The 15,272-nt window shown below is 62.2% G+C and overlaps 2 protein-coding genes across 9 annotated transcripts; one reads left to right on the forward strand and one right to left on the reverse strand.

The window, feature by feature from the left end:
* The first annotated feature begins 25 nt into the window (after window positions 1-25).
* Window positions 26-11,398, forward strand: NOXA1 (NADPH oxidase activator 1). 8 transcript variants are annotated; one of them, XM_030293385.1, is made up of 14 exons: window positions 27-486; window positions 3,427-3,509; window positions 4,473-4,581; window positions 6,189-6,323; window positions 6,573-6,680; window positions 7,631-7,690; window positions 7,969-8,012; window positions 8,514-8,646; window positions 9,522-9,750; window positions 9,935-9,993; window positions 10,234-10,388; window positions 10,554-10,668; window positions 10,773-10,887; window positions 10,976-11,151. In XM_030293385.1, the coding sequence occupies exons 1-14, from the start codon at window positions 310-312 to the stop codon at window positions 11,062-11,064; spliced, it is 1,611 nt and encodes a 536-aa protein (XP_030149245.1). In that variant the 5' UTR covers window positions 27-309; the 3' UTR covers window positions 11,065-11,151. The 8 variants fall into 8 exon arrangements, with proteins under 8 accessions (XP_030149244.1, XP_030149242.1, XP_030149245.1 ...); XM_030293384.2 differs by lacking the exon at window positions 10,554-10,668 and having other exon boundaries at window positions 26-486; window positions 10,976-11,395; XM_030293381.2 differs by having other exon boundaries at window positions 10,554-10,887; window positions 10,976-11,394.
* Window positions 11,399-11,517: 119 nt separating this feature from the next.
* On the reverse strand, window positions 11,518-14,917 carry ENTPD8 (ectonucleoside triphosphate diphosphohydrolase 8). The gene is made up of 9 exons (XM_030293389.1): window positions 14,792-14,917; window positions 14,583-14,700; window positions 13,553-13,703; window positions 13,248-13,407; window positions 12,922-13,152; window positions 12,569-12,832; window positions 12,211-12,321; window positions 11,932-12,066; window positions 11,518-11,848 (listed from the first exon to the last, which is right to left on the reverse strand). The coding sequence occupies exons 1-9, from the start codon at window positions 14,915-14,917 to the stop codon at window positions 11,657-11,659; spliced, it is 1,488 nt and encodes a 495-aa protein (XP_030149249.1). The 3' UTR covers window positions 11,518-11,656.
* Window positions 14,918-15,272: the final 355 nt, after the last annotated feature.

The following is a 15,272-nucleotide window of genomic DNA, read 5'->3' on the forward strand; positions in this document are numbered from 1 at the left end:
GAGGGGCGGGGCCGCTCTGCCGCGAGAGGGCGCTCTGGGCAGCGGGAGACGTGGCGCCCCCGCGGCTCGTGGACTCCGCGCGCTCCCAGCGCCGCGTCCCGCCCGGATACCCTGCCGGCCTCGGAGTGGGGGCCCCACATCCCCACGCTAGTCTCCCGACCCTGAAGGCCCTGCCTCGCGGCCCTCGGCCCGCAGTCGTCCCGCCGGACCCCTCGCAGGACCCCCACCGCCGCCGCCGGCCGCGCCCCCCGCGCTCCCGCCCGGAAGCGCGGACTTCCGCCGCACGGTCCCGCGGGTGTCCACGCCGCCATGCCCTCTCTCGCGGACCTGCTGCGGGAATGGGACCGGGGCGCGCAGGCCGTAGCGCGCGGGGACTGGGACTGTGCCCTGCGCCTCTTCTCGGGCTACCCGGAGCCGTCCGCCAGGATGTGCTTCAACGTGGGCTGCGTGCACCTGTTGGCCGGGGACCCGGAGGCCGCGCTGCGGGTGAGCCGGGGGCCTGACAGCCGGGCGCCCCCAGGGTTGGTCGCGGAGACCCCATCTCTTGGGGAGGCTGTTCTATGGCCCTGGGGAACCTTACTTACCTTGCTCCGGGTCAAGGAGCGGTGCGATAAAGACCCAGCTACAGGGATGAGCCCGGGGTCCCCCCCCCCCCCGCCCTTCTTCCTGATAGTCACCTGGGGATGTCCCCCCAGGGTTCCGCCTCAATGAACACCTGAAGCAGGTGGGAACTGTGTGATCGGGGGATCCCACCAGAACCGAGTCTGGGCCATGATGGAGGTGCTGGGCTCCCTCACCACCTCCACTAGGTGATGACCACGTGCCACACTCCCCAGTCAAGGAGAAAGGCCGGGGCTCTTGCTAGTGGTTCAGGTGCTCACGGTCTAACATATACGGAAGTAGGCTCGAGGCCGGATCTTGCTTGGAGGGGACTTACCTGCTTCCCGAGGTGTAGAGCTTAGAGCAGGGGACTTCATCAGATGCCTGGCAAGGAGATGAGGTCTGTCTCGTCTGATCTGAGTACTTCTGTTTCCCAATATGTCCCCCAAAACAGAAGCAAGACTCAAAAGTGCACACGGGCACACACACATACCTGCCTCTGCGGAGGGGGCAGCACCGAGCCACTCGCCGCCTTTTAAATGCTTTGTGTTCTTTAAAGTGATTCATGTTCCGCAAAAATCCAGCAGCACTCTACTCATTGTTCTGGTCCCCAAATCTCCCCAGTAAAAAGAAACAGGATCCTACAGTTGTGGAGACCATCAGTGACAGTTAGCTGGAAAATGACACAAATGAAAAGAGAATTAGGTATTGTAGGAGAGTGCCCATGTCAATATCTTATAAAATTCACCACAGGAGTTGGGCGGGGGCGGGCAGAACTGGGCAAATCTTACAAGGGATCTCCTCTGTCATTCCTTACATCTGCCTACAAATCTACAATTCTCAGGAACAATTTCAGTTTTAAAATGTTACCTAAGAACGGGAACACAATCGCTGACAGCAGGTAGTTCAACAGCGAATGGTAGGTGTGAGGCCAATCCAGTTATCACTTACTTATAAACTGTGATTTAACCAGACAGAGGGGCCAGAGGTGGTGAGCAGAAGAATACGGTATTAAATCCTCTACCCAACAGGAGAGGGAGGACTGTGGAAAGACAATAAAATTCAGTAATTAAAGCATGGGCACTTTAATTGGAAATGCGGAGATTTTTGAAAGCAGACGGAATTGCTGCAATGAATACAAGTGTGTCTGGGGAGCAGGGCAGGGGAGGAGGGGTGTAGAGAGGACTGTGGTCTGTTGATAGGAACCTGTGTGAGCCTGATTTGGTTGCTGTTCCTGGCAGGGTGGCAAACAAATGGACCTCTCTGGCACTGAGCGCCCCCCGCCTCAGGGCCTCCGTGCATCCCTTCAACCTTAGGTCAAACCCAGGGCTGCACAAGCCCCCCATTTGGCCAGACTGTAAGAGCGTGAAGCCCCTCCGACTGATTGCCTGTGTCTAACTGATAGCCACTGTCCTCGTTAGGAACAGACGACGTCATATCTGAGTGAGGTGTAGGGAAGAGCTGTGCTTTACACACACACTAAAACTTTTGTTCTTTCTGATTCTAATAGATAAGGAGTGTGTCCTTTCATGAGAACTATCAGAAATAGGGTTGTCATGGACTCTGGGTCTGGAGTTCTTGTCCAGCAAGAAACCAGACCCAGGATTCAAAGCGGGAGACGACTAACGTCCGGGAGAAGACAAGAGCCCCGAGTAAGGGTCTTTGCTCCGTTTTTATTAGGATCCGAAGGCTTACCAACATGGTGATGGACGTGCACAAAGGGACAATGAAACTGCGAACATTAACTCGTGGACCTGAGGGAAAGGGGGTCTTGAAGATATTCGGGGTTAGGGATTTGGGTTAACACAAAACAAAATCCTGGCTCCTAGCGAAAGGTTGTTTACAGCAGACTTGACTTGTTTACCTAAACTGGCCTAGGGGACCAGAAAGACTGAGCAGGCTACCTCTGGGTCAACGAGGCACCTTTCTTTTGCTGATTAGCTCTGCTCTGGGCAACTTCACCGCAGCGACTGTATCCCTATTTACCTGTTTACCTAATTCGGTCCTTCCTTCCTGTGAAAGCAGCTTTCTGCTATTAAACTAAGTTGGGGGGCTTTTCCACCCTGGATACCTAATGTTGTTCACCGCCCCTTGGACGTTTTCGCCCCGACAGCCCCTCTTCCTGTGCCTTTGTCCTACCCTGGGACCTTTGTCGCGCTTTGCCCAATCTCCTTTACCCAAACTTGGGTGCAAGCATCCTGTGGCTTTCTAGTTTCTCACGCCTTGTTAACCCATCCTGCAGGCTCAGGGAATCCCGAAGCTTATTCCCCACATAGGATTTGAGGTTTTTTTTAAGGTTTATTTTTGAGACAGAGAAAGACAGAGCATGGACGGGGGAGGGTCAGAGAGAGGGAGACACAGAATCCGAAGCAGGCTCCGGGCTCCGAGCCGTCAGCACAGAGCCCGACGCGGGGCTTGAACTCACGAACCGCGAGATCGTGACCTGGCTGAAGTCGGACGCTTGACCGACTGAGCCACCCGGGCGCCCCTCCCCACGTAGGATTTTAAAAAGACAAAAATCTTGCATAACTGCATCCCCCAGAGGTAACCATCATTAATGTGCCACAGCGTTTCCTTTTTTTGTACCCCCTTGTCATTACGGTAAACAGACTGGACTGTGGCTGTGTTCTCTGCACCTCGGGAGCTCAGGCTGGTTTAGGTTGTGCCACTGAGGGAAACTGGATGGTGATGCCCTGCATGCAGGCTGTTGTGGGGCCCAGTGAAATTCCTTGGCCCCCGTCACTGGTCATCTGTCTGGGCTGTATCTGTGACACAGGGGTGATGGGATTGCAGACCTTGGTGATCTGTGGGCATTTCTGTCCTCAGGCATTTGACCAAGCAGTGACCAAGGACACTTGTATGGCTGTGGGCTTCTTCCAGCGAGGAGTGGCCAGCTTCCAGCTGGAGAGGTGAGCACGGAGGTGTCTCGTTTCTTCTCTGAGGGCCCTTTGTCTCTGCAAAGTCCATTCTTGTGCTCCCCGCCTCCTCTCTCCCCATGGGGCACCTTCTCTTGCCCACCCCCTCCTCCATAGCTTCAGGGAAGCCTGGAGGAGGACACTGGTCACGCTGGAGGGGGACACAGGGAACAGCCACACGGTGAGCCCTGTCTCTGTGCTGAGGTTCACAGGGCGCTTTCACGGGCACCCCTTCCTTTGTTCCTCACCACATCTTTGCTGCAGCAGGGATGGCGTGATTACACCCATTCTGCAGATGAGGGAACTTAGAACAGGGCTGCAGGAATGGTGTGTCCCAGGGCAGGGAGGGGGTTGGGGTCCTCAATGCTCACCTGGGCTCTTTGCACTGTGGTCCTTCCCAGAGGAGGAAACATTCTGCAGGACAGGCCCGGCTTCCCCCTACCCCACCTAGCCCCAGGACAAGCCCCACGGCAGGCAGGCCCCATGCCAGGCAGGCAGGCTCTGGGGACAACCTCCTCCTCTCATGGGTCCAGGAGCCTCCTTGGAGGAGATGGGGATTCTAGTGGAGGCCAAGGAGTGTCCAGCCGGTCTCTGCGGCAGGAGGCCCACAGGGTTGGGGGTCCTATGAAGCAGGAGGGAAATGTGGAAGAGGGTCTGGGGTACAGACAGGGGCTCTAGGCGGCAGAGTGAGTGAGGTCCCCAGGAATCAGGACTGGATCAGAGCTGGCATCACCTCACACCCCGGATGTGGTGCCCCCATGCCCCTCACAGCCAGTCTGTCCATGACCCGTGTGTTGGGACTTGAGGGCCCACCGTGTGCTGAGACCTGGGTGACCACCACTGCCCCCTAGCAGGTGTCCCTGGAGCTGGGGTGGTGGGGAGGCTGGGGCAGGGCTTGGCCCCTTTCCCTGCAGCCACTGAGGTCCCTCTCGCTGCTGGCTCCCCCACTGCCCACAGGTTCCAGGAGGCCCTGTGTGACTTCCGTCTGGCCCTGGCACAGCTGAGGGATAACACCGCCATTGACTACACACAGCTGGGCCTACGGTTCAAGCTGCATGCCTGGGAGGTGAGCTTGCACCGGGAAGTGTGGCCCGCTGGGGCTCTGGGGGTGCTGTCTGCGGGTGGCCCGGGTGGTCCCTCAGGCCCCGTCCTCTGGGTTCCATCCTCTTCTCAGTGTCACAGGTGGGGCCGTGTTGACCGAGGCTCCCTCTGGCCACTCTTTCATCCTGAGGAAGCAGGAGGGTAGAAGAAGTTAGAGGCCACCAGGAGTGCTTTGCCCACGAGAAGGGCAGGGGAGGGGCAGAGAGCAGACAGGTGAAAGGCAGGTGGGGTCAGGAAGCAGCACAGCTTGGCTCTCTGTGGCTGACACCAAGGAAGGGGAGTGGAGAGGACACCGCAGTGCTCCCGGAAACTGGCTGCCTTGCAGCCTTCCCCCAACAAGCGGTGTTGCAAGAAACAAGTCTTGGGAAAGCCCCTCCAGGTGGGGTCCCCTGGCCCAGGGCACTGAACAGTGCAGGGCGGTGGGGGGCGCGGGGAGGAATGGCCTGGCAGTGACCCCCACCTGGCCTCGTAACAGGAGTCTCCAGAGGGCGGCCAGCTGGCTCTGGGGGTGTGGTGTCACCTGGCAGGCCACGGGGACAGAGGGCCGCGCGGAGGGAGTGTGTTGGTTTCTCTTGACGTTGGGCCAAGTTGGGTGGCACTTGCTGCCTCGGTGGCAGCAGCAGGGGCTCAGTGGGGAGGTCGGCTCCCAGGAGCACCAGGCAACTTTGCTTCTGCCCTCGGTATGTCCGGCCGCGGCAGCCTTAACCCAACCCAAACTGTGTGTCAAACGTCTTGTGACAAGGGGGTGGGGACGGGGACAGGACAGAGAAATGGGTTCCTTGGACGGCACCCCAGACTCATGCACTGACAGGGCAGCACACAGACGAAGGGGCCGCAAAAGGGGTTTGGCCAGATGCAGAATGGGGGTGAGGCAGGCAGAGAGGATGCTTCCCGCGCCCAGAAATCTGCCCCTGATTTTTGGAGCAGAGAAGCGCCAGAGCGATGAACCGCTCCGGATGGGGGGGTCTGGAGAGTGAGGCCTGCCCGGCAGAGCCCCGCACCGGCGCCGCCACGGACCGGCTGCCTAGCCCTGAGCCAGGCTCCTGGGCCAGAAGAGCCCTCGCTGTTGTGGCTCGGGCCGGGGGTGGGGTTGTGGGAGGGGCTGGGGTGGGGCGGGGTCAGCGGAGGGGCTGGGAGTGGGTGCGGGGGCGGGGGTTGGGGGAGGGGCTGGGGGCCGGGCAGGGGGCCGGGGGTGGAGCCAGGGGAGGGGCTGGGGTGGGGCCGGGAGAGGCGCCGGAGGGGAACTGGAGGTGAGGCCAGGAGAGGGGCTGGGGGTGGGACTGGAAGCCCAGGCCAGAACGGGAGGGGGTGGGGGGAAGGGCGGGGAGGTCCGGAATCCGGGCCAGAAGGTCTGATCTAGGAGTGAGACCTGGGAGGGGACCATGAGACTGGAGCTGGAGCTACATAGTGGCACTGAGGGCGAGGCCAGGAGAAAGGTCGGGGGTGGGACTGGGGGCACGCCCCGGGGTAGAATCTGGGGCAAAGGCGGGGCGAGGCGGGGGAGAGAGGGGGGTTGAGACCCAAAGGCCGGAGGGGACTAAGGGAGGGAGTGGTCTGTCCCGTGGCTCCCAGGTGCTCTTCAACTTGGGGGCCGCACAGTGCCGCCTGGGTCTCTGGGCTGAGGCCACCCGCAGCCTAGAGGAAGCCCTCTCCAAGGGGTCAGAAGGGGCCCGAGACCACCTGTGCACTGCCCTGGACCAAGTGCAGGTGAGGGGGGGGGGGCAGGGAGGAAAGCAGGTCGTCCCCACCCCTTGGGGTTGTTGGTCCCATAGCCCACCGTGCAGGGCTCACATCTATACAGGCCCCCCAAGACTTTCTAGAGGGAGGTGGCCCATATGCCCAGGTGTGGGGGCTGGGGAAGGACTTCCCGTAGTCTGTGACAAGTGGGTGGAGGGGCCCCCTGAGACCACCGCCCTGGTCAGATGCTCAGGTCTTCGTTGGCCGGGCCCCCTCCAGAAACAGGTGCACCTGCAGCCTCGGCAGGGCCCCAGGGGTGAGGTCTTCCGGCCCCACAGGTGGCACCTGGAGCTCCTGGAACCAGTGGATTTCCTGGGCAAGGCCAAGGTAAGGGGGCAGCGTCTCGGTTCCCAGCCCAGGTGCTCAGGGGCCAGCAGCAGCCAGCAAGCTGAGGAGGGACCGGCCGCCCCCAAGCTGCAGACATACGGGAGCTTCCTAGGTCAGAAGCAGTGTCTCCAGGTGGAGTTTACAGATCCCGGGCTCTTGGAACCAGGACACAGAGGCCGCCAGAAGTTGGCTGCAGAGGAGGGAGCCCATGCCTTTTTGACGGGGACCCCCGAGGCTCCCCCGCCTGCCTCCACTTCAGCCATGCTTTTCTGGCCTCAGAATCTCCTTGGCTCTGTCTGCCTGCATCTCTGCCCCGGACAGTGAGATCTCAGGGAGCCCCGAGGTAGGCTGGCCCGGGGCCACTTCATGCCTTCCCCGTGGTCAGGGCCGGGCAGCACCACCAGAATCACAGAACACTGGGGAGCACAGGGAAATAACTCCTGTGCGCACAAGGAAAATTCACATTGACTTCAAGCTGGTGGCCCTTGGGTTAGCCCCGGCACCCCAAGGGCCGAGGTCACCAAGGGCCAGCGTGCTGCATGTGACCATGTTAAAAGTGCTGGCGAGGTCACCTGCCACAGACACCTCATGTTCGCAAACATCTGCTGGTGGGGGCCAGGCGGCTCTGAGCTGCGTTGATCAGTTTAGAGTCCACTTATCACAGTATAAGACCTCTAAGAAACAAAAATATTTCAAAAGTTGTACTAAAAACAAGTTGAAACTCTCAGCACAGATGTCTTCCTTTATCAGACGTATTCTTCCTACCTTCCCAGCCCCCATGGTGGCAGTCTGGCAGCTTGGGTCAGGCCCCTGCCCAGCAGATGGGAGACTCAGGGGGGTGCGGTGGGTGGCAAGGGCTGGGAGCCAACGTCACAGAGCCCCCTGGGGGTTGGGGCTGGTGCCTGCTGACCCGGCTGTCCCCCTGCTGTCCCCCTGCTGTCCCTTACCAGGTGGTATCCTCTGCCTTCCCTGCCGACCGGCAGGAGGACATCCAGCCTCAGCAGCCCCAGGTGGGTGGTGGCCTGCCAGCCAGCCCGGCTTTCTCTGCCAGTTTGCAGGCCTGAGCCCTTCGCACCTTTTTAATGTTACGGGAGGAAAATGCTCTGGACCGTCCCCGGTGTTCCTCTGACCTGGAATCGGGAGTAGCAGGCCTATTCTGTGCGAGAGTCTATAAAAATCACGCAGTCTTGCTTGGGGGGGGTGGGGAGGAGCATTGCTCGGCCTCCCCGCCCCGAACTCACCCACCGGGGTCTGCATCCTGAGAGAGGGTGGCATTCTGTGCCCACAGGTTCAGGGTGCAGGTGGCAGAGCCAGGCCTGGAGCCGCCCCACGGTAGGAAGGAACGTCCCTCCTGTTGGGGCAGAGGCCCTGGTGGGAGGCCTGAGGCCGGAGCCCCCGTGCAGACCTGGCCAGGGGCCAGGACTGTCACACCCCCTTCCCAGAGTGGATGTGGCCGGAGCCCCTGATGCCAGGGGAGGGGTGCCCCCCTCTCATAGAGCCGTCACTCTGGCCCTGGCGGGCTCCAGAGGGGAGTTGAGACTGCGGTCATGATGACTCCAAGCAGCGCAAAAGCTCAGAGCCAAGGTGCCCAGGGAGGGTGCTGGCGGGACTGCAGGCTGGCGTGATTACACTTCCGGCATTGCCAGACTGGAGCCTCACGGATGGGGCTGTCCCCACTCGGGAGAGGGGCTGGTGCTCAAGGTTGCTCGATGTAGAGCCAGCCCCACGCCCTGGGGCCCTGCTCGGACCTAACCCTCATCTCCACACTCCAGGCCCTCCTCAGGCTGTCCGGGAGGAAGTCCTGAGGTCAGGGCCCCCCCCCCCTTCCCCTAGGGCTGCAGTCACCGGGGCCTGGAAAACCCGCACCGCCTGGGGTCCCAGGAGGCCCCCCGAGACAGAGACACAGGTCGGCCCCGGGCAGGCGGGGCAGGCTGACCACCATGCGCCCGTCCTCTCCGATGAACAGGTGGGTGACCCCGAGATGGGGAACAGCAGCCACAGCCAGGCGCTCTGCGGGTCTCGGGCGGGCGACCTCGTGCCCTGCTGGGGGACAGAGCCTTGGCTTTCTCTGTCGGGTCAGAGACAGGGCCGGAGCCAGACACCGGGGTCGGGGGGGCCTGCTGATGGCCGTCCTCACCCGGCCGTAGGCCTTGGGGGGCCTGGCCTGCAGCCTGTGCATCTGGGTCTTGGGTCTTGCGCCATCCATCCGTGGCCCTTGCCACCCCAGCCCTCCTTCCTGGACACGGGCTTCTCCCAGGCAGGTGCAGCCAGGAGGGGCGTGGCTGACCCCCTCCCGCACCAGCACCAGGAGAGGGGCCTCCACGCACAGAGCAGGCGGTTGAGCTGAACAGGCATTTTATCAAAGGACTTCGTGAGGGAATATGCGGTCACTTCCCTTTCTTTTCCCTGGTGCTCAGCTAACTCAAGTTGAACGGACCTGTGCCCTTAGCGGTTGTTCTCTGTCACAGCTGTGCTTTATTAACTTCCTGCATGCGGTTAAAGCTGCATTTACTAAGTTCATGGTACTTAGGGGTTTTAGGCCCTCGACCCTCCTGGCACAACAGCAAATAGCTTCTGAAGTGCGTTAACCAGCTGGTAAATACGCTGAAGTCCAAAAGCTTCCTTTACCAATGAACTTCCAGACCCTCACCTGAAGTCAGAACGGAGTCAGGATGGCCTGGACCCCGGGCCTCTCTGGGGTGCCCTGCTGCCCCTGCAGCACATCCAGCATAGGGTGAGGTCCAGCTGGTCCCTGGCCTGGGTCCTCAGGCTCCACCTGGGACCACCCGGGATGACAGCTTCATCCGCACTGATGTAAGGCAGCCTGTCTGTGGTCGCTAGGACTGTGGGGACCCGGTGCCTGCCCTGAACACACCCCAACACGGGTTGCATTTCTGGCTTGCTGGTGGTCAGCTGGTTCTCAGGCCGTACGCCTCACCACTGGGCCTGCTGCCGCAAGCCAGGGCCCCCGCCCCACCCCCAGGGCCCCCATCCCTGGCCCCTGCTCCAAGCCTGTGGCTTTCCCTGCAGAGGCCCAGTGTGGAACAAGTTGGCAAACAGGTTCCTCCAGGTAAGGGCTCCTGCGCTGCAGGGACACTGGGGGAAGGGGGCAGGCATCTGGGGGTGTGGGGAGCAGCCTCTTTGTCCCCTAAGGAGGAGATTGGCTACCTGTGCTTCCCAGTGGGCGTGTGGTCCAGGCAGGTCCTCTGCTCCCAAATATTCCACCTGAGAACCTGCTCTGTCAACCTCCACAGGGCTGCGGGTGGCAGGGGAGCCAGACCCCGGCCCTTCTGAAGACCCCTCTCATGCTGGGGTAAGAGCCTTGGTGTCACCCCCACTCTTCTGGTATTTGGGGCCCTGAGGCTAGGCCCCATCCCTTCAAACGGCCCTGGGGACCCCAGCTGATGAGCAACTTACAGGCCTGTAGCCCCGGCCCCCTGCCACCGTCTTGGTCCCCACCCTCAGCCCCAGCTCGAAGGCCACCCCAGTTGGGCCTTGTGCATGGAGATTTGGGGCTTTACAAGCTGACCACTGCCTTTCTGCCTTGTCCCAGGGAGTGGCCGTGGGGGACCCTGAGTCCTTGGTGACCCTCATAGTGCAGTGTGCCTTCACACTGGCCCTGAAGGTCCCAAGAGGAGCTGACCTGTCCAGCCTGCGGACCCTGCTGAGCCAGGCCCTCCCCCACCAGGCCCAGCACGGGCAGCTCAGGTGAGCCAGTCAGAGGTGGGACCTGAGGTCTCTGAGCCTGGCCCAGGGCAGAAGCCCCAGGGCAGGGGATGGAAGAGGGGCTGGAACATCTGTGCCCTGGCAGAAACCCCCCCCGCCCCCCCCCCCCCCCCCCCCCGCCGCTCACTTGGAGGAGTTTCTCTGCAGTTACCAAGACCCCAGCAACGAGGGGCGCTGGGTCCCCCTTGCTAGGGAGGAGGTGCTACAGAGGGCCTGGCGGGACAAGGCGGCCAGCCCTGGGGTCCTGCGGCTCCAGTGCCGGGTGAGCCCCAGGAGAGCCCGGTGTGGGTCCCGGTGCGTGCGGGGCGGGGGAGGCCCTGGGGCCCTTCTGCAGCCGGCCCACCCTGGAGCCCTCCCCTGCCACAGGGAGCGGGCGGCCGGCCTGTCCTCTACCAGGTGGTGGCCCGGCACAGCTACTCTGCCCAGGGGCCTGAGGACCTGGACTTACAGCCGGGGGACATCGTGGACGTCCTGTGTGAAGGTCAGTGGGGCGCTGGGGCCAAAGGGGTTTCTGTGAGCAGATACTGTCTGATGTGCCCTAAGGAACACTGACATCCCCTCGCGTGCAGTGGACCCGGCCTGGTTGGAGGGCCACTGTGATGGCCGCATCGGCATTTTCCCCAAGTGCTTCGTGGTCCCAGCTGGACAGTACATGTGAGGAGCCCAGCACCCCCACCTGGAGCCCCACATACCCCAAGCCCAGTGAGGAAATCAGCCCTAGGAAGTCCCGTGGCAAGAACGGTTTTAATAAAGCAGTCTTCCCCCCACTAAGGTGTGGTCTGTGTTCTTGGCTTGTCCACTGTGAGGGCCCGATGGAGGCTTTGAGGATGGGGGATGGGGCTGCTCCCAGAGAAGCCTAGGAGCCTGGATACCTCCCCTCAGGCTGAGTGATACCCCCGTTCGGGCCGGGCCCCTCCGCCAACCTCCTGAAGCCCTGCCAGCCTCTCCCAGGGAGCCGACCCCTTCTTCAGCAGTCACTCCCACGTCCGGGCTTGACTGGTCCCCATGTCCCGCTAACACTGAAGGTCACAGAGCCTTGGAATGCTGCAGGGGCCCCTGTGGCCTGGCATTTATCACCTGCCCCCCTGGGGAGGCCACAATACCTCCTGCATCCACGGGGGCCATCTGACCGTGGGGCCAGAGCCCACGGGCAAGGGGACCTGGCAGGGGTCAGGAGATCAGGGAGGCTCTGACCAGCTCAGACCGTGGGAGCTGAGCCCGTGCCTTCCGCCATCAGGCGGCCGCCCAGCTTAGCCCTGGGGCCAGAGGAGCTGGCCTGCCACAGCCCCCAGAGTAACCGCGAGAGTCAGCACGGCAAAGACGACCCCGGCCGCCCAGATGCCATAGCTCTGTGCCCGCCACTGGGCAGGCACCTCGGCGGGGATCATGCTGGTCAGGTTCAGCATGTAGCCCAGCGTCCAGCCCATCTCCGTGCCACCAGCCTGTGGGACACACGGGCTGCTCAGTGCCGTGGGCGGCTGCCCTGGAGCCCCTGACCCACCCTCGCCCTGGGCCAGGTGGTCACCTGCTTGCGGAACTCGATGCCAGGCCAAGTCTCCTCATTGAACCCGTAGCCCTCAAGCAGCAGCGTGAGAATATACAGCCCCGAGGTACAGTAGTCACGAAGCCAGCGGTCCTGCCCGGGCGAGCTGGCCTCCACCTGGGGGCCCGGGAGGTGAGGAGCCAGTTGGTGTCCCCGCTCCCAGCCTCCCAGGGACAGGGTCCCACCAAGTCCCTGCCTGCTGAGGTCTAGCCTGTGACAGCTGCAGCTCGGAGACCCAGGGCGGCCCCGGGATCCACCCACCTGCTTCCAGGACCTCTGGCAGAACTCCCAGATGGTGGCGTTGACAGTGGCCAGTGGCTGCTTGGAGGTGAGATTCAGGAAGCGGAAGGTGTAGTAGAAGTTCGAGAAGGCCTGGGGGCAGAGGGGGCTGATGAGCTGTGTGTCTTCCCTGGGCACTGGGGTGATGCCCGGTGGGCCCGGGTCAGAGGAGCCCTGGACAAACCGGGCAAAGTCCCCACCTGCCCCCATGCGGGGCCCCAGAGTTCCCAGGAGCCCGCCTGTGCAGGGCTCATCCTGGGCCCAGCTGGGGTCAGACCCCTGGGGCCCGGGGCCGTGGAAGGAGGCCGAGACCCTGGGGAGGACAGGGTAGGGAGCTCACATAGAACTGGCCCCGCACAGGGGGCTGGTAGACCCCATTGAAGGCACAGTGTCCTCGGCCCCGGCAGCTGGAGAAGTTGAAGAGGCCCCGGATGGCTGAGATACAAGCCCCGGGGTTCCCTGTCCCTTCCACAGTGAGGTTCCCGGCCGGCTCTGGAGGGGCTGCTGTGTGCACACAGGGGGACTCGTAGAGGGCGGCCGGGGACAGCGTGGCCCAGTAGCCGCTGTGGTAGCATGGGTGGCGGACCAGGGGGCCGGAGCTGCTCTGCGGGAGGGCAGGGAGGTGGCCTTGAGCCCAGCCCAGGGCCGCAGGCCGCCCCAGCTCGCCTCCCCCTCCTCTGTGGCCCAGCCGACCTGCACCAGCTGTGCCAGAAGCCTGCTCAGCATCTGGTCCCGCCCGAAACAGAGGTAGCTGTGGGTGTAGACACTGTGCTCAGATCCGTAGAGGCGGAAGGTGGTCTGGGTGCTCTTGTCCAGTATGGGGCCTCCAGGCACAAAGGTGATCTGGGTGGAGGCTCCACCCATGTCCAAGGCGCCCACCAGTGTCCCCTCCAGAGGCTGGATCCATTCTCCGGAGAAGGAGTACTGAGCACAGACAGGGGGCACTGAGTCCTGGGACCAGCCGCATTGACCCACCGCCCCTGGTCATCCAACCCCCACCCTCGGGCTGCACACAGCACCTTGACCAGCATGCCCAGGACGTAGTTAATGGTGATCCAACCTAAAGCACCCTCGTCCTGCCCGGCCAGAAGCTCAGCACCCCAGAAGTCCAGGGGGGACTTGCCCAGGACCTGGGTGACCGCCTCGAAGATGTCTCTTGCCTGAGAGCTATTCTTCCGGCTGGACAGAAAAGACCAGCAGCCCGAGCTGGCGGGAGACCCACGCCCACTCCACTCTGCCCGCTTGCCCAAGGCGTTGACGCCACCACGGCTCTCGGAGCTGTTCCTCACGGATGTGCCACAGGCCCCAAGTCAGCCCAGCTCACCTGAGTAGCCTCATGCCAGCCGTGGCCCCCAGGAACAGGGGCGTCTTCCGCTGCTGTGCCTCTGGGATCAGCGCCAGCGCTTCCTCCAGGCAGCCCTGCAGGCTCTCACCGGCTCGTGCAGGATTGGAGGCATAGGAGGAGATTCCAGGCCCTGAAACACAGCACCCCAGGACGAGGCTCCAGGCCTGAAGGCTGGGCTGGGCCGGAAGGGCCTGTGGGGAGTTGAACAGTGTCTCCGCCCCCCACCGCCCCCAAAAGGTATGCCCATGTCCTAACCACTGAGATCTTTGAGTGGGATTTTATTTGGAAAAGGGATCTTTGCAGATGTAATTAAGTTAAGGGTTTTAAGATGGGATCATTCTGGATTCCCAGGGTGGGCCCTAAATCCGATGACCCGTATCCTCTAATTTAAAAAAATTTTTTAACGTTTTATTTTTTGAGAGAGAGAGAGAGACAGAGCACAGGCAGGGGAGGGGCAGAGAGAGGGAGACACAGAATCAGGCTCCAGGCTCTGAGCTGTCAGCACAGAGCCCGACGCAGGGCTTGAACTCACGAACCGGGAGATCGTGGCCTGAGCTGAAGTCGGACGCTTACCCGACTGAGCCACCCAGGCGACCCCTGATGACCCATTTCCTTCTAAGAGAGAGGAGAGGGAAGGTCAAGGCACATGAGGAGGAAGGCCACGTGAGGTTGGGGGGAGAGGTTGGAATGATGTGGCCACAGCCCAGGAGCCTCCAGAAGCTGCAAGAGGCAGGAAGGACCGGCCAGGCACTGTACCACTTCTGTGCAGGCACATGTAGGTTCTGGTCCAGTTCCGCACTGACCACCTGTGCCACTTGGGTAATTCACTCAACCTCTCTGAGCCACTTTTCCTGTAGGTTGATCTGCTGATTTGCTAGAGGATGTAAATGTGGCTCAGCTGGCTCCGGCCTGTACCACCTCCCAACCCTCCGCCTCGCCGGGAATCCCTCCCAGACGGCAGCCGACAGCCGTGCACACCCGCCCGCTGTCCCCAGAGCTGCCTACTGACCTTTCGCCTGGCAGACCAGCGCCTGGCTGACCACGCCCGTGTCGTTCTCCTTGTCTGCTGGCCACCGGTACACAAAGAGGGACGTGTGGGAGGACCCCGCGTCAAACACAATCCCAAACTGAGAGTGACAACAAGGTCAGGAGGGCGTGGGGCCAGCGCCCGGCCCAGCCCAGCCCAACCTCCCCGCTGCTCGGGGTCTGGGGGCCTACCTTGGTGTCTGTGGGCAGGAGGACATCAGCGGCCTCCACCAGGATGAGAATGAGCGTGGTGAGGCCCGAGGCCACTGCCGCCCCGAGCAGTGCCGTGAGAACCCGCGGCTTCCAGGTCAGCCCCATCAGGGCAGGGCAGGGCTGGGCTGGGCTGGCACCTGCGGGTGTGGGCAGCAGTGGGCACCGGACGCCCCTTGCCGCAGACACTGCTGCCCTGGAGAGCCACCCCGTCCTCCCTGGGGCTCAGCATGTCTGAGCTCAGTCAGTGGGCAGAGCTGAAGACCACACCACAGGAGCCGGGCCTGCCCAGGAGTGCTGTATACAGTGCTGATGGGGTCCAGAAGAGCCCCTTTCTTTCTTTTTCTTTTCAGACAGAGAGAGCGAGAGAGGGGGGCAGAGAGGGGGGGGCAGAGAGACAGAGAGACAGAGAGAGAGAGAGCGAGGGGGGCATAGAGAGAGTGAGGGGGGCAGAGGGGGGAAA

This window comes from Lynx canadensis, chromosome D4, assembly GCF_007474595.2.
Source record: "Lynx canadensis isolate LIC74 chromosome D4, mLynCan4.pri.v2, whole genome shotgun sequence".
Classification (NCBI taxonomy): Eukaryota; Metazoa; Chordata; class Mammalia; order Carnivora; family Felidae; genus Lynx; species Lynx canadensis.

Coding starts and splice junctions, on each gene's coding strand:
- NOXA1 (XM_030293381.2), top strand. CDS start 310: ATGCCCTCTCTCGCGGACCTGCTGCGGGAATGGGACCGGGGCGCGCAG. Junction 8,013..8,513: donor AGGCCTGGAGCCGCCCCACG/GTAGGAAGGAAC, acceptor CCCTTCCCCTAG/GGCTGCAGTCACCGGGGCCT. Junction 9,994..10,233: donor AAGACCCCTCTCATGCTGGG/GTAAGAGCCTTG, acceptor GCCTTGTCCCAG/GGAGTGGCCGTGGGGGACCC.
- ENTPD8 (XM_030293389.1), bottom strand. CDS start 14,917: ATGGGGCTGACCTGGAAGCCGCGGGTTCTCACGGCACTGCTCGGGGCG. Junction 13,704..14,582: donor GCTGGTCTGCCAGGCGAAAG/GTCAGTAGGCAG, acceptor GCTGTGTTTCAG/GGCCTGGAATCTCCTCCTAT. Junction 12,322..12,568: donor CTGTGCGGGGCCAGTTCTAT/GTGAGCTCCCTA, acceptor CTCTGCCCCCAG/GCCTTCTCGAACTTCTACTA.